The sequence below is a fragment of the Dendronephthya gigantea genome, unplaced genomic scaffold (assembly GCF_004324835.1).
Source record: "Dendronephthya gigantea isolate DGI-Jeju-01 unplaced genomic scaffold, DenGig_1.0 000033F, whole genome shotgun sequence".
NCBI classification, from domain to species: domain Eukaryota; kingdom Metazoa; phylum Cnidaria; class Anthozoa; order Malacalcyonacea; family Nephtheidae; genus Dendronephthya; species Dendronephthya gigantea.
The window spans coordinates 1,349,490-1,373,565 of NW_021163043.1; the positions used below are offsets into that span (position 1 = coordinate 1,349,490).

Genomic DNA, 24,076 nt, shown 5'->3' on the forward strand with positions numbered 1-24,076 from the left:
AGGGTAATACGGATGGTATATATATAAATTATATATACCGCAAAGTATATGCATATAGGTGGGATTAATATATTAGATTTAAATTTAATATATACCTTTCAATATAACAAACAGAAGTAAAGTAAAAAGATCAAACTTGATGTATTCCATATTTATTGGTTTGAGCGCCGCATATGGATTTCAATAAGTTTGAAGGTAGAATATTTAGTCAAACCGTGGTCAAGATAACAAATAATAACAATAACAATGAGGCCCTTAAGAGTTTGTCATACATATTTGGTAAGAGTAAAAATATATAGGTTAAGTCGTTGTAAATTTTTCTGATGAAGAAATTGTGAATGTGTATTCGTATTCGATCTGAGTGGTCATAAAGAGTTTAGAATGAATCAAAATTTTTCGTGCGTACAACCCTATAAGTATGAAAAAAACACTACTCATCTACAAAGACTGTTCAGGGCATCCGTGCATATAATCACACAATCTGTATTTATTTTGTCATAAAACAGAGTTAGCGATTATAAGACCGTGTTAAAGATATTTTATAATATTTTCTACATCAATCAGCAATGACGATAAAAACGACCCGCTTTTATAGTTACGTTTTCACCATCAAATTCGTTTTAATTCGTTTTAGGGTAACACTTAAGCCTGGTTTGTTCGGTGCATCCGTGCATATAATCACACAATCTATATTAATTTTGTAATCAAACAGAATTAGTTATTATAAGACCGTGTTAAAGATATTTTAAAACATTTTTTACATCAATTAGCAATGACTATAAAAACGACCCGCTTTTATAGTTACGTTTTCACCATGAAATTCGTTTGAATTCGTTTTAAGCTAACACTTAACCTGCATGGTTACCATTTATAGACGTAATTGTCATGACATGTCATTTACGCCGATGAACAATAGTCGGGATGTAAATTCGTCTTTATCTCTGTATTCAAATCTCTCATTGTTGCACATCAGCCGTCACATCAACACTTTTAAAAGCCTGGTTTGTTCGGTAAATATATAATCACACAATCTATATTAATTTTGCTATCAAACAGAGTTAGCTATTATAAGACCGTGTTAAAGATATTTAAAACAATTCCTACATCCATTTCGGAACCAACTAAATAAGTAGTAAGATACCTCGCAATGACTATAAAAACTATCCGCTTTTATATAGTTAAATTCGTTTCAATTCGTTTTAAGGTAAAACATTAGCCTGGTTTCCATTTAGTCGTAATTGTCGTAAACATCCTGTCATTTTCACGGATGAGAAGTCGGTATGTAAATTCGTCTTTATTTCCGTATTCAAACTTGTATGTCATTGCTGACTGCACATGCATGCACGTATTTCAGAAATGAATATTCTATCACGTCAGCCATCTTGAAATGTTCACGACCCTCACGACTAAATGGAAACCAGGCATTATAGCATGCTTCAGACTGAGCTATATATATATACAATTATCGCAACCTAACACATATAGTACGTATGTTGCCTGATGATTGCTTGTTGCATGAAACTTGAAGTAGACACTTATTCATTCAAAAATTGTAATGAAAACATTAAATGCTCTACATAATTGTCTTGTATTGAGCACTTTCTATTCTTGAAAACGAGAATATTACATTATAATTTAATATATATATATATATATATATATATATATATATATATACACCCGTTTGCAAAAACGTTGGCCGCAGATAGATATATAGATAGATACCCGAAATCTAATTAGAATTGCATATGTTGTGTAATATGATTGAAATCCCATGCAAATGTATTCATATGCAATTCTAATTAGACTTCGAGTATCTATCTATCTATCTATCTGCGGCCAACGTTTTTGCAAATGGGTGTATATATATATATATATATATATATATATATATATAATAATATATATATATAATATATAATATAATATATATATAATATATATAGTATAATATATGTATAAATTATATACCGAAAAGTATATGCATAGGTGGGATTAATATCTTAAATTAAAATTTAATATACCTTTCAATAGAACAAACAGAAGTAAAGTAAAAATATCAAACTTGATGTATATTCCATATTTATTGGTAAGAGCGCCGCATATGATTTTCAATAAGTTTGAAGGTAGAATATTTAGTCAAACCGAGGTCAAGATAACAAATAATAACAATAACAATCAGGCCCTTACGAGTTTATCATACATATTTAGGTACGAGTAAAAATATATACTTCTGATGAAGCAATTGTGGATGTGTATTCCTATTCTATCTTAGTCGTCATAAAGAGTTGAATGATTCAAAATTTTTCGTGCGTACAACCCTAAGTATGAAAAAAACACACTCATCTACAAAGAAACTTCACGACTGTTCAGTGCATCCGTGCATATAATCACGCAATGCAATGACTGCATATAATCATACATAGCAATGCATAATTATAATCATACATAGCAATGCATATAATCATGCATACATAGCAATGCATATAATCATACATAGCAATGCATAATCATACATAGCAATGCATATAATCATACATAGCAATGCATATAATCACACGCAGCAATGCATATAATCATATACATAGCAATGACTATAGAAACGACCCGCTTTTATAGTTACGTTTTCACCATGAAATTCGTTTCAATTCATTTTAAAGTAACACCTAAGCCTGGTCTCCATTTAGACGTAATTGTCGTGACATGTCATTTACGCCGATGAACAATAGTTGGGATGTAAATTCGTCTTTATTTCTGTATTCAAATATCTCATTGTTGACTGCGCACGAATAGAAATGAATATTCGATCACATCAGCCATCTTGAAATGTTCACGACCCTCACGACTAAATGGGAACCAGGCATTATAGCATGTTTCAGACTGAGCTATATATACAAAATCGCCACCTAACACCGTTTTCTGTTTATACATGGCATATGAAAAGCAAACAAAAGCGCTGAACTTGAGCAAACGATATCTTCATTTAAATGAATGCTGATCAAAGAATTTCATTTTCATCAACATCAACAGTAGTCTAGCTGTACCTGTATAGTTCGTGTTATTGCGTGTACATAATTATATAAAAACCATTTCTCCTCCTATAATCGTGTTCTGGACAAAACTTAATTGTAATCGTTAAAATTATACATACATATATATATATATATATATATATATATATATATATATATATATAAATATATATATATATATAATATATATAATATATAATATATATATATATATATATAATATATATATAGGCAAAAATGTTCTCCGTGTTTACTATACTCACCCTTGACGGGTATATTCAAACCGTCAAGGGTGAGTATAGTAAACACGGAGAACATTTTTGCCTATATTATTACCTGTGTTGCAACTCCAAATTTATTTTGGAGCAAATCATGTTCAACATATATATATATATATATAATATATATAATATATATATATAATATAATATATAATATATATATATTTATATATATTTAGTTTTTAAGAGGTTCGTTCAAGGTCCAACGATGGGTGCAACCAACCACACACGTATAGTGGTGGAATAAAAGGTTGGAATTTCCGTTTCTTTGTATTGTATCAGTTTGTACGCTGCATGCATGCATGGGTGATAAGTGCTTTGAGTCTGCTTGAGAACACATCGCAGGGGGCCGCGGAATAGATAATGAGCTGGTCATGAAGCTTAATTGTGTTTATCATCTCATTAACTATTGTTTGATTTGCATTCGACGCGACCAAAATGCGACGTTCAACCTAGGCCTATAACATTCACATATTCAAGATTGCAGATCGAAAAAACAATCGATTTAAAAAGTTACCAATAATACTCAATGTTAATATTGGAATATTAACCCCCCACTTAACGATCTTCCGCGGCTCTTACATAGCCATTCTTTTCCTTTTGAATTTGCCTGATGATCTCTTGGCGTCAGACGTGCAACCCATTAAACAACCCTGCTGCTCTTGAAATTAATTTCCTGTAGCTATATTTGCACGGGCATATAATTTAAGATGAATGGAATGAATTTAAAATCAGACACTATAAAAAGGCTACGAAAATAGGACAGACTGCACAACTTCCAGAGGTTTTGGCAACGTTGGATCCAGACTAAAAATACGAAGACGGCTTACAGGTATATACGGATTTTCGTGTACCTCCAGATTTATATGTGATACCAAATCAACGAAGTTTTGTTTATTAATTATCTTGCGTGTATCCAGAATTAAATCTTGTCTCTTTACAATACGCCCTTTAGTTACTGAGATTTTTCACTATGGCTCTTTACTGGAAAATGTTCGCTTTGCTTCTGGTACAGTATGTGATCATAATCTATAAGCTAACGTCAGCATTATAGAATAGCTGCATATTTGACTAAAAAGAAATAAAATGTTTAATCTTATATGAATTTCAGACCGCTTACTGCGCTGCTTCACGAAGTCACGATAGTGAGGGGAAAATGGGTTTTCGAAGTGTGGTATGTATACAACCAAAAATTGAAAAATCCTAAGCAAACTTTTTTATTGCACGACAAAAAATTCAAACTATTACACTATATAGACGAATTCCATATTGCATATTCCTACAGTTTGCATGCATATATATACCTACAATTCTTTCCAGAATTATGCAGTCCCTAAGAAAATCCCATTATTACATTTATACATTTTTGAACTTCTATAAACTGGTGCAAGTCTCACAAAGTATAAGAATCTACTGGAAAAAACTTCAACTGGTTGTCTGCTAACAAATTGGCAAATTAAACGGCAGTAATACATGATTCATGATTATATGTCTAATAATTAATATATCTTTGATGAAGAACGATGAAGAAAGTAGGCCTAATATTGCTAAATACAAAGCTGATAAAGGAGAAGAAAGGACTCTACAGCGTCGATCGTTGGGTGGCAGTTGTAAGTACATATAAGATTCAAAAGGCTTTTTTTCAAGAAACTATAACTTCCTAAAATGCTTTTGACAACGTAACTTTTGCGATAATAGATCAACAATACGAAATCTTTTTCTCTTTTGGACACTATATAGGCCAGACGGGAACCGTAGTACGAGAATGTTATCCCGATTATGAGTTGTGTGAATCGAGACGTTTTTCCGTCACATTTCAAAAACTGTTCCACAAAGTGCCTTCTGTAATCGTTTCTTTGGCTGGTCTTGATGTAGACAGGAACTTCAATCTCCGTGTGGTTGGTTCGGCCGTGAATATAAAACCTACCGGCTTCGATTTACAGCATACCATTTGGGCTGACACAAGAATCTATTTCGTGAAATATTCTTGGGTTGCCTGCACTGATTAACATTTTTTGTCATCTCACTATGGAACTCAAGTGCTTCAGAACTAATGCTGCAACATGAAAGTTCAATTTCGCTTCATAATATTTGATTGATACAATACTCCGCTTGAGAAGTTGTAGAATCTACTAATCTGCTTGTATAGTTGTAGTGCTTTTAAAATAAAAATCCTAATGATTACATGTGATTCTGAATTTTCCTTTCAAAAAATAGTACAGAGGACGTACAAATGCCGGAAATAACCCTTTCCACTTGACAGCGGGTTTTTAAACGCTCCAAATATGTCCGTGGTTTAGTATAATTTGAATTGAAGCCTCGTTCATATCAACATTATAGTTTAAATGTAGGAATAGAGCTATCATCAGATATTAATACATTGTTTCAAATTTGGATTACAACGAGAAATTAGTAAGATTGGGGTAATTTTATAATTACAATTATATTCACCGTTTTTTTTTAATACCATATGAAAAGAAAACAAAAGTGCTCTGCGCGAGCAAACGATATCTTCATTTAAATGCATGCAGATCATAGAATTTCATTTTCATCAACATCATCAGAAGTTTACATGTTTCAAGAAAAGCTGTTGTATTTGTCTTTGAAACATGACAGATATATATTCCTGTATATAGTTCGTGTTTTTGCGTGTACATATATAAACCAAGTAAATAATTCATTGGCGCTCAAAGTTCAAGGGTTTGCATTGATTAAGCAAACTGCAAAGGTCATATCTTTCACATATATTCGCGTGTGCATGTGCACGAACGGAATAGTTGAAGTCGCTATAAATTTTGTTCTGGTTGGGTAATCACCTAACTAATTTATATATATATATATATATATATATATATATATATATATATATATATATATATATATATATAATATATATATAAATATATATATAATTATATATATTATTAATAGCTAATTTAGTTTCACGTGTCTTCTGTTATATCTATCCTATATCCATGTGTTTCACAAGGGAACTTATTGATAATAATTATAAAGATTAGAAAGATTCCTTCGTTGGTAAACCCCCACATATGAAATTTCCAGTTTAATTAATTGGAAAGCGACAACGAAAGCGAATTGTGTAGAGCAATTTAGGCAAAGAATTAATATAAACAATGCGTCAGCAGTCATGCAACTATTTTCGAGAGGGAAACGTTGTTTATACATTGTACAGTAAAATTGAAAATATTCTTTGGAAGTTTGGATTTGGATAAAGACCAGATTGTGTAAAATGTGGTCAGGGAGAAATTGCAAACTTTTGTAAAGAGGAACCTTGATATGCATGTCGACAACGGATCGTTTAAGTTCGACAGAAATCCGTCGGGCAGAACTAATACAGTACACAAAGTGCTTTTATAGGGTCGTTTAGAAATTATATCAGAGCGTATATCTATTGCAAAAAAAAGTTATTTTAGCCCTTCTAAATCGAGGGACAGCAACGCCACTGATCCGTTAATACACTGGATATAGAAATAACACAACATCAGTAAATTGTTAAAATCAAAACTTCCATTGCCATAGTCATTCCAACTAATTAGCTGTGATTTGATAGGCTTAAAAAATATATCTTTAAGAATGATAAAGAAAGTAAAATTGCTCAATACGAAACTGAATTTTTAGGAAAACTCGTAACCATCACGATTGATTTAACTTTACAGCGGCCCATAACTCAACCAAAGCCGCATTGCTAAAGCACATAGAGAACATGTTCTAAAGGAAGTTCAGCAACACAAAAACAACACTGGATCGCTTTGGAAGGTAATTAAAGAAAATATAGCCTACAGAGACAAGGAGTCAGAAACATCCGGGATTAGTAGCCGAAGAATTCAATCAGTTCTTTTTCCACCCTTGTTGCGAATGTGGCTAAAAAGCCTCAACGTTAATTCAAGGTCTTCGTCCTCTTCCAGGTCGGAACTCAACCTCCCTGACATAAACCCTCCTCAAATCAATTACACCGAAGAAAACGACAGATTTAACTTCACCCCAGTTTATTGTCATGAAATAAGGAATATGGTATCATAAATGCCCCCCTGGCAAGGACAAAGTTCGATGCGTGTTATCAAAGATATATGTTTTTAATTTTAAAATTTGTTTACGTCGACGGGACTCAACCAGCCAATCATATTGCGTATTTGCTGTGACGTAGGGCAAGGTAATGGGATCCTGACGGCTTTTCACAAAATTTAACAATAAAAAATGATCCGGAAATGTTTCAGAAAGTCAGTTCCCACATAGATTTAGTTTTTTTGTGTATATTTTTGTATTTAAGTACGAGTATTTTGATGTGTAAGTTTCTGTTTGTGGTTCGTAAATGTGAAAATACGACTGGGAGTTGCCAACCCATGTAAACATATACATAATACATAATTCAAGTGAAGTGCACTGAAAAAATGGCGGTGCCTGCGATGATATGTTAGCAGTTGAATTAAGGATAAGGATACTTCATGAGAAGCCATACAATAGCGGGCTACCCGCGGTCCCATGGGAGCGCTGTCATCATTACAACGCCTTCAAATGAGGCATTTTCACGATAGCTGTTTGATGGCTTATATGAAACTGTAATATCAGCTAAATGTCGGGGGTTCTTGGCACAATTGAAACGTTTGCATGATAATTTTAGAGTCCTGGGAGAATAATTAATTTCTCGTAGCTTATTTATAGCAAAATAATTGACTAGCGCGAGCTAACTACGTCGCAGATCGTAAAGTCCCTACACATTAATATACGCGCACGGTTCTCGATTTTCCTGTGAAAAAAGTACCCAATAAAGCAAACAAAAGTACATGAGCAAACATGACCAAAATTCATTTTCATCAACATCAACATCAACAACAACATCAACAGTAGTTTACATGTTTCAAGGAAAGCTGTTGTATTTGTCTTTGAACCGTGGCAGGTATATACCTGTATATATAGTTCGTGTTATTGCGTGTACATATATAGCTACTATTTCCTTACCTATATAATCGTGTCTTGAACAAAACTTAAAATCGTTCACAGCTCAAATTCCGTTTATGATATACAAATTAAACTTGACTTATCGTTAAATACAGCACTATAAGCAAATAGCGGTACTATTAACTTCCAAAAAATAGTAAGAATCTTTTCATAAAATTATGAGGGTATAACCCACTGAGCTATATAATGCTTCTAATTAGCTTCTTGCACCTTGGGATTAAATCTTGATCATATCTCCATTTTTATTTTTCAGGATGAAGTTCATGCATTTTATGACTGTGCATTGTTATTCTTCATTTCCATGTTATCTGATTTTGTTGTTGGCTGGTGTTTTTATACCAATTGTCATATATATTAATTAATGAAATAAATATAAACATGCATTGACTGAGCAGTGTGTCTTCAATCTGCAGCAACTTTTATAACTTTCTGTTTATGGTATCAACCTCAAAGAGGGCTATATTCATTAGGCTAATCAGTGGAGCCTATGGAGGGATAAATGTTATTCTTTACTATGACCAGGGGTCCAGGGATGCAATTAAAACTTTTATAGCCTATTAAGGTAAAAGTTGATGACTTGAATGAAAAGTATATTATGCAAATATGATTCTTGGTTGAAACTATATTCCTGCACTTAGTATTAGTCAGCTGCCCAGCATTTTGCCTGAGCTTTGGCCTCTGATTCTTTGGATTTTGAATTGTGCATAGATATAAAGCCTTGAAGACAACATCACATACTGAATACTGATTACATACTTCCTGCGAAATTCATCAGTTCAGGGTTTAGAAAAGTCAAATTGTTGCCCATAAATTCCTAGTTGTCTTCAAAATATGCGAGGATAGTGAACCAAAAACATTCAAAGATTTGTAAACTTCATGTTGGAAAGTATAAATAACAAAAATATTATTACGAAAATAAAATAATAAACCTGTCAGTTCGTGTCAGTATTTAAAATCTTTAGTTTGTCCACATTTTTCCATATTTTAATATATATTTGTTCCCGCACTGGCAAAAAAAAGTGTATGACTTGTATTCATCTTAAAATAAAACTTTATTGTATGTCAGGGCGAAAAATATCAAAAAAACAACCTAAAAACATTTCAAAAACAAAAAAGATTTCGTGATCACGGCAAAAAAATATAAAAACCAGGGGGGAGAATTTGTTATTTACAAAAACCAGGGGGGAGAATACTGCTGTAGCGGGCTCAGAATTGAGCCTGGTCAGTGGTAAATACCATGGTCAAAAGGAACCAAGTGGCGTCAGCAGAGCTTCTGCGCACTGCGCAGAAGGCAAAATCGCCATATGGTGCTTCAAAAAGATGGCGGCGAAGTTACCGAAAAATGACGAGCCGGTCCTCCAGGAATTATTATATAGCTCAGTGGTACAACCTTTGATTATTTGAAAATATACGGCCGTTGCGAGTTGCTATGACTACAGTGTTTCCACTTCCAGAAAAATATCCCCATACTTCTTTTCTCACATACCACGTACCCTCCACACCTCCCAACCAACATAAATTTTCTAACTATCATGTTACAATTAAATAATTTCGAGGGATTGCTGCATGCATGTATTTCTAGTTTCATTATATTAATAGTATACAGGGGCTTAAAGGTGGAAGCTACCAATAGATCGTTTATGAAAAAATCATTGAAATCTTAGATATTTCCTATTGCCTAATGAAATTTTAGATAATTGTAATCGACTTTCTACTTATTCCTTCAAAATAGCACTAATTAAACACCTAAATCAATCAAGAGACTGACAATATTGTCAGGGCACGGCAATTACACACAAATATATCATGTAATTTTGTAAATGGTTTTGTATATATATACAGTACTGCTCAGAAGTAACCTAATGCGACGAACGACATGAACGACTTGACAATCAGCATTCTGTAAAATTTTTTAATCAGCTAACCATATAGTTGTTTAAATAAAAACTGAATGATCAGCTGTGATTCTCAATTTTTCATTAACAAATAGTACAGATATGTGGCGTAATAATATAATTATAATAATCCCGAGCCGCGCCTGTGAGGGTACTACTTCCGCTCGGATATTTACGCCCAGAATGTGCAAATGCGAAAGTCAAGTCAAAGTCGCCCGCCGTTATGCAATGGACCTCACGTCATGGACGGACTTTAAGACCATTTAAGACCATGTGACGTTCACAACTTTAAATTTTGTGCATAACCTACAACTTAGGAATGACTTCAATACAAGACTATGCTATGCTATGCTATGCTATGCTTTGCTATGCTATGCTATGCTATGCTATGCTATGCTATGCTATGCTATGCTATGCTATGCTATGCTATGCTATGCTATGCTATGCTATTCTATGCTATTCTATGCTATGCTATGCTATGCTATGCTATGCTATGCTCAGTGGCGTAACAGCACAACTAGGGGCCCGTGGTAAAAATTTAAAAGGGGCCCCCTACACACGTAACTACATAGTTTCTTGAAGAATTCCATCATACACAAACAAAAACCCTTTTTTTAAAAAAAATTTGTTTCAAACACACCACATGGTTGGCGGTTGTCCAACAAATTCCCAACTACCCCATCTGTTTAATTTTACTTCTATTTCTACGCCCCTTAATTCGCAATGAACTATTCAACAAATTACTCATTATGTCCCCCTTTTGCCCACATATACATAACGTCCTATTTTTTTCTCTAGTTGGTTTAATTCAGACAATTGTTACAAATTAACTTATAACTATATAAGAACTACAATATGGTTCCAATTACCTATGTCAAAGTATAAAATAAACATAAGGTTAAAATTACATATTTCAAAATTACACGCGCGCAAATGAGAAATTGATTTGAAACGAATCATCAATGATTATGTACTTTTCGCCTCAAATATTCTTGTTCTCTGGTACGATTTCGCTCTCTAGCCTTTGAATTGAACTTTTTATATGTAAGTTCGTGCGATTTCTCTTGTTTTATTCATAGAATTACAATAACCTTCTAATCTCACAGGGGCCCCCTTAAGCCAGGGGGCCCGCGGGTTCGCACACCCTGAGCCCATAGTAGTTACGCCACTGGCTATGCTATGCTATGCTATGCTATGCTATGCTATGCTATGCTATGCTATGCTATGCTATGCTATGCTATGCTATGCTATGCTATGCTATGCTATGCTATGCTATGCTATGCTATGCTATGCTATGCTATGCTATTCTATGCTATGCTATGCTATGCTATGCTATGCTATGCTATGCTATGCTATGCTATGCTATGCTATGCTATGCTATGCTATTCTATGGTATTCTATGCTATGCTATGCTATGCTATGCTGTGCTGTGCTGTGCTATGCTGCTATGCTATGCTATTCTATGGTATTCTATGCTATGCTGTGCTGTGCTGTGCTGTGCTCAGCACCCATTGGTAAGGTATACGAACGATAAAGAAAGTAAATACGAACGATGAGAAAGTAACTTCCGTTGTTTCGTATTTTATCAAAATATACTCACAGTTCCCGCAAGGGTAATACGGATGGTATATATATAAATAATATTCCGCAAAGTGTATGCATAGGTGGGATCAATATAAATTTAAATTTAATATACTTTTCAATAGAACAAACAGAAGTAAAGTAAAAATATCAAACTTGAACATATTTATTGGTTTGAGCGCCGCATATGATTTTCAAATGGGACGCTTAATCTTGACATTAAATAAGTTTGAAGGTAGAATATTTATCAAACCGTGGTTAAGATAACAAATAATAACAATAACAATGAGGCCCTTTAGAGTTTGTCATACATATCTGGGTACGAGTAAAAACATGAAGTTTCACAAAACACAAAATTACTCATGAAGTAATTGTGTTGTGTATTTTTCTGATAAAGCAATTGTGAATGTGTATTCGTATTCGATCTTAGTGGTCATATAGAGTTTAGAATGATTCAAAATTTTTTGTGCGTACAGCCCTAAGTATAAAAAAACACACTCGTCTACAAAGACTGTTCAAGACTTTCAGTGCATCCGTGCATATAATCACACAATCCATATTAATTTTGTCATCAAACAGAGTTAGCTATTATAAGACCGTGTTAAAGATATTTAAAACAATTCCTACATCAATTTCGGAACCAATCAAATAAGTAGTACGATACCTCGAAACGAATTCGTTTCAATTCGTTTTAAGGTAACACAGTTTAGCCTGGTTTCCATTTAGTCGTAATTGTCGTAAACATCCTGTCATTTTCAATTATGAGAAGTCGGTATGTAAATTCGTCTTTATTTCTGTATTCAAATCTGTCATTGTTGACTGCAGACGCATAGAAATTAATATTGTATCACATCAGCTATCTTGACATGTTCACGACCCGCACGACTAAAAGGGAACCAGGCATTATAGCCTTTATTTAGCATTTAAGACCATGTGACGTCCACAACTTTAAATTTCGTGCATGACCTACAACTTAGGCATGACTTCAATACAAGACTATGCTATGCTATTCTATGCTATGCTATGCTATATGCTAGGCTATGCTATGCTATGCTATGCTATGCTATGCTATGCTATGCTATGCTATGCTATGCTATGCTATGCTATGCTATGCTATGCTATGCTATGCTATGCTACGCTATGCTATGCACCCATTGGTAAGGTGTGTGTTTTATATGTTCTTCTACACAAATATAAAGTATAACCAACCAGGCAAGCAGAAAATTCTATTTGACCGCGGTGGGAATCGAACCCGCGACCTTCGCATTTCTAGAACGATGCTCTACCGTCTGAGCTACAAGGCCAAGTTGGGAACGACAGTGATTTTACTTGAGATGTTATTCGCATTACGGAGTTTCGTCCTTAAATGTCGTAGTGCAGTTAATTCTGCAAATGTTCATATATGTTGCGATTATATTTTAGCCTTTTTTAAGAGGTTTGTTCAAGATGGGTGCAACCATTCTTTGTGTTATGTAGCTAGCTTTATTTTCTATTTACGCGAGGTAGGAGATCTTTACAAGGTTTTACTAAAGTTCACTAATGTTCTCTTCTTTCTCCGTTCTTCTCTTCTTTTCTTCAACTGATATTCGTCGTTGCTGTCCCTGTCTTTGGTTGTTGGTTTTAAGGTTGAGCTTCTCCAACGTTTCATATGCTTTTTACTCCGCTAGTCCACTCTAGGTTCTGTTGCTGTGCGCCTTTTTTTACAATAAAATTTGAGGGGATCTTGCAGACGTCCTGTGAAAGGTGGTGTGGTTCACACTATCCAATCAGCGTTGTAGGTTGCAAGAGTGGGTTGGCGTTCGAAGCTCGGTCCAGCTCTCATACTTTGTTTACTTAAGGCCGGTGACGCACAAGTCAAGTTGGCCTTTTACTTAATCGATCACTGTTAAAACTTGTTCACAACTTAAAATATTTATCATTAACTTAAGCTACAATTATCATCTTATATACTCTGTGAACCGTATATCTTAACTTATAAACTATTTTACTAATAATTTCAGCGAATTAAGCTTTTTGTGACGTAAGGCTTCAAGTGCTTAACCGAGCAAAATATAACAAAGAAATGATTGAAATAAACTAGTATCCGTCTAGAACTTATGTTCTTGAGTCGTGACACTTGTACTTTGTACGACATACTATTGTTTCGGAGGAAATCCCATGGGCTGTCACCAGGAAAAGTAATTTTGTGATTCCGAAGGGTCATAATGATATTTACTTTACACTTCATTTTGTGTGACATGTTCCCCAAGTAATTTCCTCATCTATATTGACCTTCTATTTTTTTAACAAAGTTAAATTACATTATATATTCGCATTTTGTAACATTTGTAATATATCAGTTTGTACGGTGCATGCATGCATGGGTGGTAAGTGCTTTGAGTCTGCTTGAGAACACATCGCAGGGGGCCGCGGAATAGATAATGAGCTGGTAATGAAGCTTAATAATGTTTATCATCTCATTACCTATTGTTTGATTTGCATTCGACGCGACAAAATGCGACGTTTAACCTAGGCCTATAAGATTCACATATTCAAGTTTTCAGATCAAAAAACAATCGATTTCAAAAGTTACTAATAGTACTCAACGTTAATATTTGAATATTAGCCCCCCACTTAACGAACTTCTGCGGCTCTTACATATAGCCCTTTTTTTCTTTTGAATCTGCCGATACTGATCTCTTGGCGTCAGACGTGAAACTCATTACACAACCCTGCTGCTCTTGAAATTAATTTCCTGTAGCTATATTAGCACGGGCATGATTTAAGATGAATGGATGAATTTAAAATCAGACACTACAAAACGCTGCAAAAATCGGACAGACTGCACAACTTCGAGAAGTTTTGGCAACGTTAGATCAAGAAAGACTAAAAATACGAAGACAGCTTACAGGTATTTACAAATTTTCGTGTATACCTCCAGATTTATATGTGATACCAAATGAAGGAAGTTTTGTTTATTAATTATCTTGCATGTATCCAGAATTAAATCTTGTTTTTTTACACTACGCCCTTTAGTTACTGAGATTTTTCACTATGGCTCTTTACTGGAAAATGTTCGCTTTGCTTCTGGTACAGTATATGTTCATAATCTATAAGCTAACGTCAGCATTATGTAGCTACATATAGGACTAAAAAGAAGTAAATGTTTAATCTTATATGAATTCCAGACCGCGTACTGTGCTGCTTCACGAAGTCTCGATAGTGAGGGGAAAATGGGATTTCGAAGTGTGGTATGTATACAACCAAAAATTGAAAAATCCTAAGCAAACTTTCTTATTGCACGACAAAAAATTCAAACTATTACACCATATAGACGAATTCCATATTGCATATTCCTACAGTTTGCATGCATATATATTCCTACAATTCTTTCCAGCATTATGCATGCGGTCCCTACGAAAATCCCATTATTACATTTATACATTTTTGAACTTCCATAAACTGATGCAAACTCACAAAGTATAAGAATCTACTGGAAAAAATGTTCAACTGGTTGTCTGCTAACAAATTAGCTAATTAAACAGCAGTAATATGACTAACTATTATATATGTCCAATAATTAATATATCTTTCATGAAGAACGATGAAGAAAGTAAGATTGCCCAATATAGAGCTGATAAAGGAGAAGAGAGGACTCTACAGCGTCGATTTTTTGGTGGCAGTTGTAAGTACATATAAGATTCAAAAGGTGGTCTCGTAAAAGTATAAAAAGCTTAAAACCCAGAGACTTAAGCCTGGCGCAAACTGGTATATAAGCTTAGTACGCACATGCACAAGTAATTTATTACAATTATGACTTATACGTGTTTCTAATCTGTGGGGGTAAATTTGAGATATTCTGTCATTAGTGTCGAAACACAAATGACAAAATATCTCCATTTGGTTCCGTATAGATTAGGAATATATGTAGGTCAAGATTGCACGAATGGTATGTGCGGATCGCATATAGTACACGAATCATTTTAGCCATCTCCGTTTGTTTCATGACCATTATATACTGACATAGAGTTCAAGGTTTTAACGCGGATGGCATCACATATTAAAGTGTAGGCGATCGCATTCTCCTTCGTTAAAAGCACATATTTCATGGGCCGATTCGAATCAACGTTATAAAAGGGTTTTTTTCCATCAATTTTTGCACTGTTGTCGACAGTTTTATGCATCGGTAGTTAAATTACTTTTGTTACAAAATTCAAACCCTTTCAACTCTTTTTGTCATATTCTTTCTTTTCACGAAACAATACCTTCCTAATATGCTTTGACAACGTAACTTTAGCGATAATAGATCAACAATTCGAAATCTTTTTTTCTTGTTTGACAATATAGGCCAGACGGGAACCGTAGCAGCTAAAAACTGTTATCCCAATTATAAGTCGTGTAAATCGAGACGTTTTCCAGTCACATTTCGAAAAGTGTTCCACAGAGCGCCTTCTGTAAGCGTTTCTTTGGCTGGTCTTGATGTAGACTATAAATTCAATCTCCGTGTGGATGGCTCGGCCGTGAATATAAAACCTACCGGCTTCGATTTAAAGCATGGCACTTGGGCCGACACAAGAATCTATCACCTGAAATATTCTTGGATTGCATGCCCTGATTAACACTTCCTGTCATGTCACCAAGGAACTCAAGTGCTTCAGAACTAATGCTGCTGCATGAAAGTTCACTTTAATTTCGCTTCATAATATTTCATTGATATAATACTCCGCTTGACAAGTTGTATAGAATCTACTAAACTGCTTGTATAGTTGTAGTGCTTTTGAAATAAAAATCCTAATGATTACATGTGATTCTGAATTTTCCTTTCAATAAATAGTACAGAGGACGGTTGTATACGAATGCCGGATAACGCTATTCACTCGATAGTGGGTTTTTTAAACGCTTCAAATATGTCCGTGGTTTAGTACACTTTGAATTGAAGCTTCGTCCGATTACAACGACATGCTTTAGTAAGATTTTTTATTTATATAGTATTTTTCATGTTTATATAAAAGTTCATTTCTCTGCATTTCTTGAAGTTTCTTTGTATAGATGAGTGTGTTTTTTTCATACTTAGGATTGTACGCACGAAAAATTTTGAATCATTCTAAACTCTAGCCTATATGACGACTAAGATCGAATACGAATACACATTCACAATCTCCTCATCAGAAAAATTTAACGTCTCTGTTGCTATAGCAACGGCTGCCAAGCACAAGTTCTGAATAGATTTCGGCTCTAGGTATATGTTGCCAGAAGATACATAAAATTTTAGTCTTCTAGTCAAACATTTAGACGCTGAATATCCCTGTTTAAAATGTGCATTTAATAATTTGGAGAAACTGTAGGGAGCCACCTTAAGAGGAATAATATTCCTCTTAAGATGGCTCCCTACAGTTTATCTGAAATGGATTAAGGCCGTTTACTGTATTGCGTCAAAATATCTCGATAATGGGGAAAAGCTTGATTTTCGCAGAGTAGTATACAGTCGAAAATTTGCATATCCCTTGCCGCATGACTTTCTTATTTCTACGATTTTTTAATATCTCGTATATAGCCTTTGTTAAAATCCATGATTACATTCACTAAAAAGACTTATTTTTCGACAGTTTTATGAGGCGTATATGCAGCGTCGTTAGCCTCAAAGCGATTTTTTGAGCGCGTCGATTTTTTGACCGCCGTTCCAGCTGTGAAAACATCTTACGATGCAAAAGGTGGTCGTGTTAAAATATATAAAAAGCTCAAAACGTAAAGCTCAGCGTGCAAAACATCATGGGGGATCACATATACATATCATTTTAACCTTCAGTTTCCTTGATACAAAATAACTTTTCTATAAAACATCCATTTTACATATAGTTTTTTCCTTTGTATGTAAACTAAGCAAACTATTCACAAGATTTTTTTATTAAAACAGAGAAACTCCGAAAGCTAAAATTAGAAGTTGAACCGCCCACTTTTGGATCAAAACCAGACGGCAAACACATATAAAAATTGAATAATAAAATAGATCCGATAAATTCACAGGATTAGCAAATATGCTATAAAGCTTGTTACATTCATAGCATTGAGAGTTAAAATTTTCATCAGCCCATGAGTTATCGGAAATCACCGACTAGGAAAATTACATTGGTTCGTCAGCCTTAAAAAACGCATATACTAAAGTGGAACCTCATTTAGAGGGTTTTTTATCTAGACTGTACTTACTGTTTATGCTGAATGACCAAGCAAAATTTGACCAATGTAGCGAATCTATCACCGCGATTTTGCATTTGCAGCGATAGTTAGGTGACCTTTGTGCAAATTTATTCTTTTTATGAAAAAAAAACTTCAAAAAATGCTTCTTTTTTAACATAAGGCGAGACGGGAATCGTAATAAAAATACAGCTACGCGGCTTCGATGTAAAGCATGTCCCTTGGTATGACACCAGGCTCTATCATGTAAGATATTCTTGGATTGCCTGAAGTGCTTAACATCTTCCGCGTTTTCATGGAACTCGACAGCGTCACAACTACTGCTAAAAATACGAATTCAATTTTGCTTCCTGCTATTCTTTTTCATAGAATGCTCTGCTTAATAATTTGTACAATTTCCTAATCTGCTTGTATAGTTGTGCTTTTTAAATTAAAAATCACATTTTAAAAAACGTAAACAAATATATCGACGATGTAACAGCGATCTAAATACATAAATATTTTTGCCAAAAAGAGTTGAGCGTGCACCGTTCAACAATGTAGTTTTATTTTCCATAAAAATGTTTATTTAAATACGCTTTTTCCCAACCCAATATAGCTATTCCCGTATAAGAAACCACACGGCAGAAAAAATTATACGACTTTGTTATATAAAATGAGTTATAGAAATTTCATTTAAAGATACGCCAAGAATGTCTGCAAGTAATGCAAAAATTGAAGAATTGAAAATTGTTAGACCATGCACGAGCCTTTCTAAATTAAAACATCCTGACTTGGAAACTCTCTATCTATATATAGAAGTCCTATTTTCTTGTTGCACCAGAATCCCCAACACTTGTGACGAATTGTTATGAAGTTGGTTTTTGAAAAGTTCTTCGCGAAGAACTTATCCCCCTCCCCCCCCCGCGCGGGGATACAGTAGCTCAACATGACCCATGCTTGGAGTCGCTGGTAAATATACGCATACCTAATTTTGTTACCATGCATAAATTTGAACTTTATCTCTTAAATAATTATCCTATTATGCATGATTCAAAAAACTTAATTTTTCTAACAAATATGTTATATGTTTACGCGAGTAATAATGTTTTTATTCATCAAGATTTTTCAATGAACGAGCATTCAAATCTCTTTGGGCAAAGGCAGAAACTCGCCAAAAATTGTATCCTAAAAATTTTTCTTCCTTTTCCCAGTGAACGTTAAACACTGGGAAATATAAGTTAGAAACAATATATAGCGCCCAGGTTTATTTATGTAACCTGCGCGAGAACATTTCTACTCAAACTATTAATAATGAAGAACATTACTGGACATGACCATGCATGCCAGTTCGGTACATATATAATAAAAATCACATTTGGAAATAATGAATTTCCGGCTGAAGAATGAATTTCCAAATCTAGCAGGAAACATGAAATTTTGCTTCCTGCCAACCCAGGAAACAAAATTTGTTTTCGCAACAATGTTACCACTGTTGAATGGCGAACAAGAAAACATTTGAAGGAACATTGCAAAAAATGTTACTACATGGCAATGTTTTCTAGTCTGTTCAAATCTATATAGTGAAACCAAACGCGACAGCTAGATGGACCTATTATAGAATAGCAAAAAGGACTTGCCGAATTAGGCCGTAGGATGAGCATCCAAAAGATGCTTAGAAAACGGATTCCGTTGCACCCCTCGTGAAACTACATAATTTTCACATGAATCAATAGATAAAAACTTACTTTATCAGAATCCGTCGCTCCCCAAGCGAAACAGGTGCACAATTGGGAAAACAATCCCTCCAAAGTTTTCTATATTCGCGCTTCGAAATATTCAAATCGCCATTGTTTTAGTAGCAAATGCGCATGCGCTTGTCAGCCAAACACGCACTGCGCACGCGCATAAGCACGCACATGCTTCGAGTTATGCAAAATAATCATGGCTGAAGATATTTATAACACTCGAATATCCTCATGTTTTATTCATTTTGATGGCGTTACGGAGCAACTTTGCAAAGTTACACGCCAAAGGCGTAAGAAATTTCTTGAGTGTAGGTCCAAAATGGGCCAAACTTAAATGTCAACAAGCTGAAATAGCTAAGAAATCTTACGAAAACATCGATGACGGATCTGTCAATTCATACATGGAGAAGAACCCTGACAGCATTAACTGAGAATGGTACCATCATATGAAATGCTGGAAGAGATTTTGTGATGAAGAGAAGATCCGTAGACAACAGCGAAAGGAAGAAAAAGGAGAAGGCACTAGCTCTGAAACTGTAACTCCTACCGAAGGACTACATGTGAAAGTGGAACCAATGGAACCAAGGCGAAAAATTACACGACAATCAGTCGCAGACGTTAATAAGACCCTGCCTAAAAGAAACGAGCATGTACTTCCAGAGATATGTATTGTTTGTGGAAGAGATTCCTCTTAGTTCTCACTAGACAAGGTATGGTCATTTTGATAGATATAATTATACTAGTGCAATGTGCACTAGTAGCTGGTGCAATGTGCACTAGTAGCACAGCATTCTCGAGTTTGGTTTTAAAATATCTTGAATTGTGGTCAATTAAGTTTATTTAGTCTTAGGGTAAAGTAGTTTCTAATGCTACAAACATCCAACTGTGTTATTAGCAGATATTAAGTTTAATAGTTTTGTTCACACCAGGTGACTAAGAAGAGAAGAAGAACCCCACTCATGTTGGCAGAAACAATTGATGCTGGTCTTCTACGTACAGCTGCCGAGAGAAAGAATGATGAACGGATACTCGTGTAAATCCGGGGGAAAGACTGTGTAGCACTGGAAGTCCGCTATCACAAAGTTTGCTACTGCAATCATACAAATTTTCTCACCAGAGAGACAAAGAAGCAATTGGAGACTGAAAGATCTACAGTGTACGAGAAGTCTTATGATGTCTTCTGTAAGAAAGTAATCGAGACTGAGGTCATCGCAAATAAGCAAATAAGGTACATGAAAGATTGCTGGAGAAATTTGTTATCATTGCTAAGGACACCGAGAATGTGGATGCATCTAAATATAGAGCTTTTAAACTCAAGCAACGACTGATGAAAAGTTATCCCCAACTTGTGTTCTATGTACCGAAAATGAGAAATGTTAGTGAGATTGTATATGTGGAAAATTTGGATTCTTCCGAATTGGTTGAGGAACATATGTCAAACAAGTCAGAAAACAACGATGAAGACTTTGATGAAGAGAGCTATACCGGTACCATTGATGATGATGATCTGAATTCCAACACAGAAACTGAGGGAAATTCTAAAGTCAATGAGTTACAAATTCTATACAATGCTGCATTGATTCTTCGCCAAAAGGTCCAAGATATACCAAAACTGAATCTTCCTTGGCCACCATTGGCATCTGATTTGACAATAGATAATGTGCAAAAAGTGGTTCCATGTGAACTTTTTAATGTATTGGCTTGGACTTGTGGATTCTCTTCAGAGCCAACTTTAAGTGAGTACGTGCCAATTGAGGGCAAGAACAGTTCCAAACTAACATCAATTGTACAAGACCTTGTGAATTTAGCATCTGGGGGAAGGAATCTTACACCCAAGAGCATAGCACTTGCCATGGCACTTAGACAACTGACAGGTTCAGCCTCAGTAATTTCTCTATTGAGTGGCTTTGGACATTGCATGTCACACTCATTTGTATTGTGCCATGAAACTGCCCTTGCACAGATGAATATATCCAATGATTCTGCTATTCCTCCAGGCTTTGTTAGTGATGTTCCAACTACTCTTGCATGGGATAATGCGTTTGGCCAAGGCTATATTTAAGCGAAATATTTAACTTGTTTCTTGATTGTGTGAGTTGTATGTATATTTATATATTCTCCGTCCTGTTTGATACAGGTGGGTTTTTTACCTCACAAATTTTTATTGAATTAAGATGTTAATAAGTAGAATTATACGTTAAAACGGTATTTTGAAACAATAGCCAATAAATTGAAGTGATTTAGCATATGAGCAAGCAAAATGTACAATGTGTTTTAACAATATTTATTGTGTGTGTATTTATTCGTTAATATTACAAGGTTTGATCTTTATTCTGTGATTTTATTTTGTTATTTTTACACGGGAAATCGGGGAAAACCCACAGGGAAAATCCATTTTTCCTGTCTGCGCGTGCGCAGTGCGAGTTTGGCTGACAAGCGCATGCGTATTTGCTACTAAAACAATGGCGGTTCGAATATTTCGAAGCGCGAATATAGCAAACTTTGGAGGGATTTTTTTCCCATTTGTGCACCTGTTTCGCTTGGGGAGCGACGGATTCTGATAAAGTAAGTTTTTATCTATTGATTCATGTGAAAATTATGTAGTTTCACGAGGGGTGCAACGGAATTGCATCTTTTGGATGCTCATCCTACGGCCTAAATTTAAGCAGGCTGATTTCATGTAGTAATTTCAGTGGAGTTTTAGCGGTCATCCTAACAAAATTGCGCACGCTATCACATGACAAGAATTTCAGCTAGGCTTGGAATTTTAGCCTGGTTTGAGTTACCCGGGCTGAAATCACTCCATGTAATCAGCCCCTCAGATGCGAAAAATACAGCCGACTCAGATTACAAAATATTTTATATCACGCGCAGTATAAGAAACCTCTTTAAACATGGACATTTCGTTGTTTTTGCTAAGCATTTAGTGATGTTTTTTTAAAACAACCAAATGATACGAAGATGTAATAATGAAAATATAACTTACGAATTCATCAATTGTTCGTTGTCTAGTCATGGTCTCGCGAGGCATCTTGGAACTCCCCAAAGATGTCCCCAAACTTCCCTTGTCACCGCTACTACTGCAATCTGGAAACACACGGGGATATAATGTGGTTAGACTCGGACAGACGCCAGGCAAATAATATTATTAGATCATACACAAGCGCTGGATATGAGCTAACTTGCAATCTGATTGGCTCTCTACTAGTCAGATATTAGCTCGTATCTGTCTAGTAGAGAAACGAAAACACAATGGCGGCAAGATTTGGGGAGTCAAGCGACGATGAAATTCAAGTTTTCCTTGATAAAAGTATACCAAAGTACACCGAATAGGCGACAAACTTTGAAATAAAAGTATTCAACGCATGTTATTGTTTCAAAACATAAAATCAACCTTTCATCGGTGATCCACCATCTGAGTCAGTGGACGAGTTTCTCTTTTTTCGTTGGACACTGGGAGGAAACGATTTTGAAGGATCCCCTGATAACCTGATTGTTGACAAATAAATAAAAAATGTGAACAAATATAACAAAAAAATGCAATATTTATAACATATCTTGAAAAACTTACTGCGTGTCTGGATATAAGATATAAACAATAGACTAATTAGAGACTAATAGATTATAAGGTATGGCGGGCAATTAGGGTCATAAAAATCCATTCTCTTCCTATTTTATCTCTAAGTAGAATTTTTTGTTATTATAGTTTCCTTGCACATAACGTCGCGGTAGGCATTTGTAAGGACATATTGAAGAGCACGAATTTTGTAAATTTTTGGTCTGATACAGAAATGATAATTTGTGAAGTTGAAGCTACTTTTTAGAATTACTTCATATTTTTGCTATATAAACTTTCACTACTCGTATGGTAACTCTTGTTAGTAAGACAAGGAAGCTTTTGAAGGAGAACTCTTAGTGATAATATGACGTCAGTGCAATGGATTATTGAAGTTTGATCATTTTTCCCTAATCAGGACTAAATGTCTCCACGTGAAACGAACACCTACAAATCAGTTGCAGGAGCGTCCTCTCTTGGTGATGCAGGAAAGCTTGTTGGCGTAGAAGGAGAAGGAAATGCATAGTTCTTTCGTAGAAAAACGCACGTGCCAATACCACGCACTACGATACCAGATTCACCCTCCAAATCAAAATATTGCTGGTATCTGTAAGTGAAAGATGTGGAAAAAGTTTGGCGTAAATACAAATTTTGTTGGTGTTTAAAAAAGTTTTGAAAATGATCATAACGCTTCAGTTGCAAAGAACATTTATCCTCAAGAGGCTGTTTGTTACTATATATATACATGTGAAACACAAACAATTACTAGAATATTGAAGTCAGTGTAAACCACAAAATATTTTAACTAATTACAGATAACTTTTGCGCAAATGGCAACGTAGTTAAAGTGGCCCCC

At 34.9% G+C, this 24,076-nt stretch overlaps 2 protein-coding genes, 1 long non-coding RNA gene and 1 other non-coding gene across 5 annotated transcripts in view; 2 read left to right on the forward strand and 2 right to left on the reverse strand.

Moving 5' to 3' along the window:
• LOC114525100 (C2 domain-containing protein 5-like) overlaps window positions 1-24,076 on the reverse strand; it is a 48,148-nt gene that overhangs the window by 18,972 nt on the left and 5,100 nt on the right. Inside the window, exons 9-11 of the mRNA XM_028546309.1 lie at window positions 23,672-23,827; window positions 23,059-23,153; window positions 22,651-22,751 (exon numbers count right to left, since the gene is read on the reverse strand). Coding sequence (XP_028402110.1) covers window positions 22,651-22,751; window positions 23,059-23,153; window positions 23,672-23,827 — 352 coding nt within the window. The remainder of the gene's footprint in view (window positions 1-22,650; window positions 22,752-23,058; window positions 23,154-23,671; window positions 23,828-24,076) is intronic.
• On the reverse strand, window positions 12,998-13,070 carry Trnas-aga. The gene has a single exon. It is a non-coding gene; the product is annotated as a tRNA-Ser (tRNA).
• LOC114525191 lies at window positions 14,615-14,996 on the forward strand. Its single transcript, XR_003687167.1, has 3 exons — window positions 14,615-14,656; window positions 14,782-14,835; window positions 14,934-14,996. It is a non-coding gene; the product is annotated as an uncharacterized LOC114525191 (long non-coding RNA).
• Window positions 19,827-21,947, forward strand: LOC114525187. 2 transcript variants are annotated; one of them, XM_028546409.1, is made up of 3 exons: window positions 19,827-20,374; window positions 20,594-21,400; window positions 21,662-21,947. In XM_028546409.1, the coding sequence occupies exons 2-3, from the start codon at window positions 20,992-20,994 to the stop codon at window positions 21,724-21,726; spliced, it is 474 nt and encodes a 157-aa protein (XP_028402210.1). In that variant the 5' UTR covers window positions 19,827-20,374; window positions 20,594-20,991; the 3' UTR covers window positions 21,727-21,947. The 2 variants fall into 2 exon arrangements, with proteins under 2 accessions (XP_028402210.1, XP_028402209.1); XM_028546408.1 differs by having other exon boundaries at window positions 20,594-21,947.

Excerpts from the sequence above, each read along its gene's own strand:
- LOC114525187 (XM_028546408.1), top strand. The coding sequence starts at position 20,992 with ATGAAAAGTTATCCCCAACTTGTGTTCTATGTACCGAAAATGAGAAAT.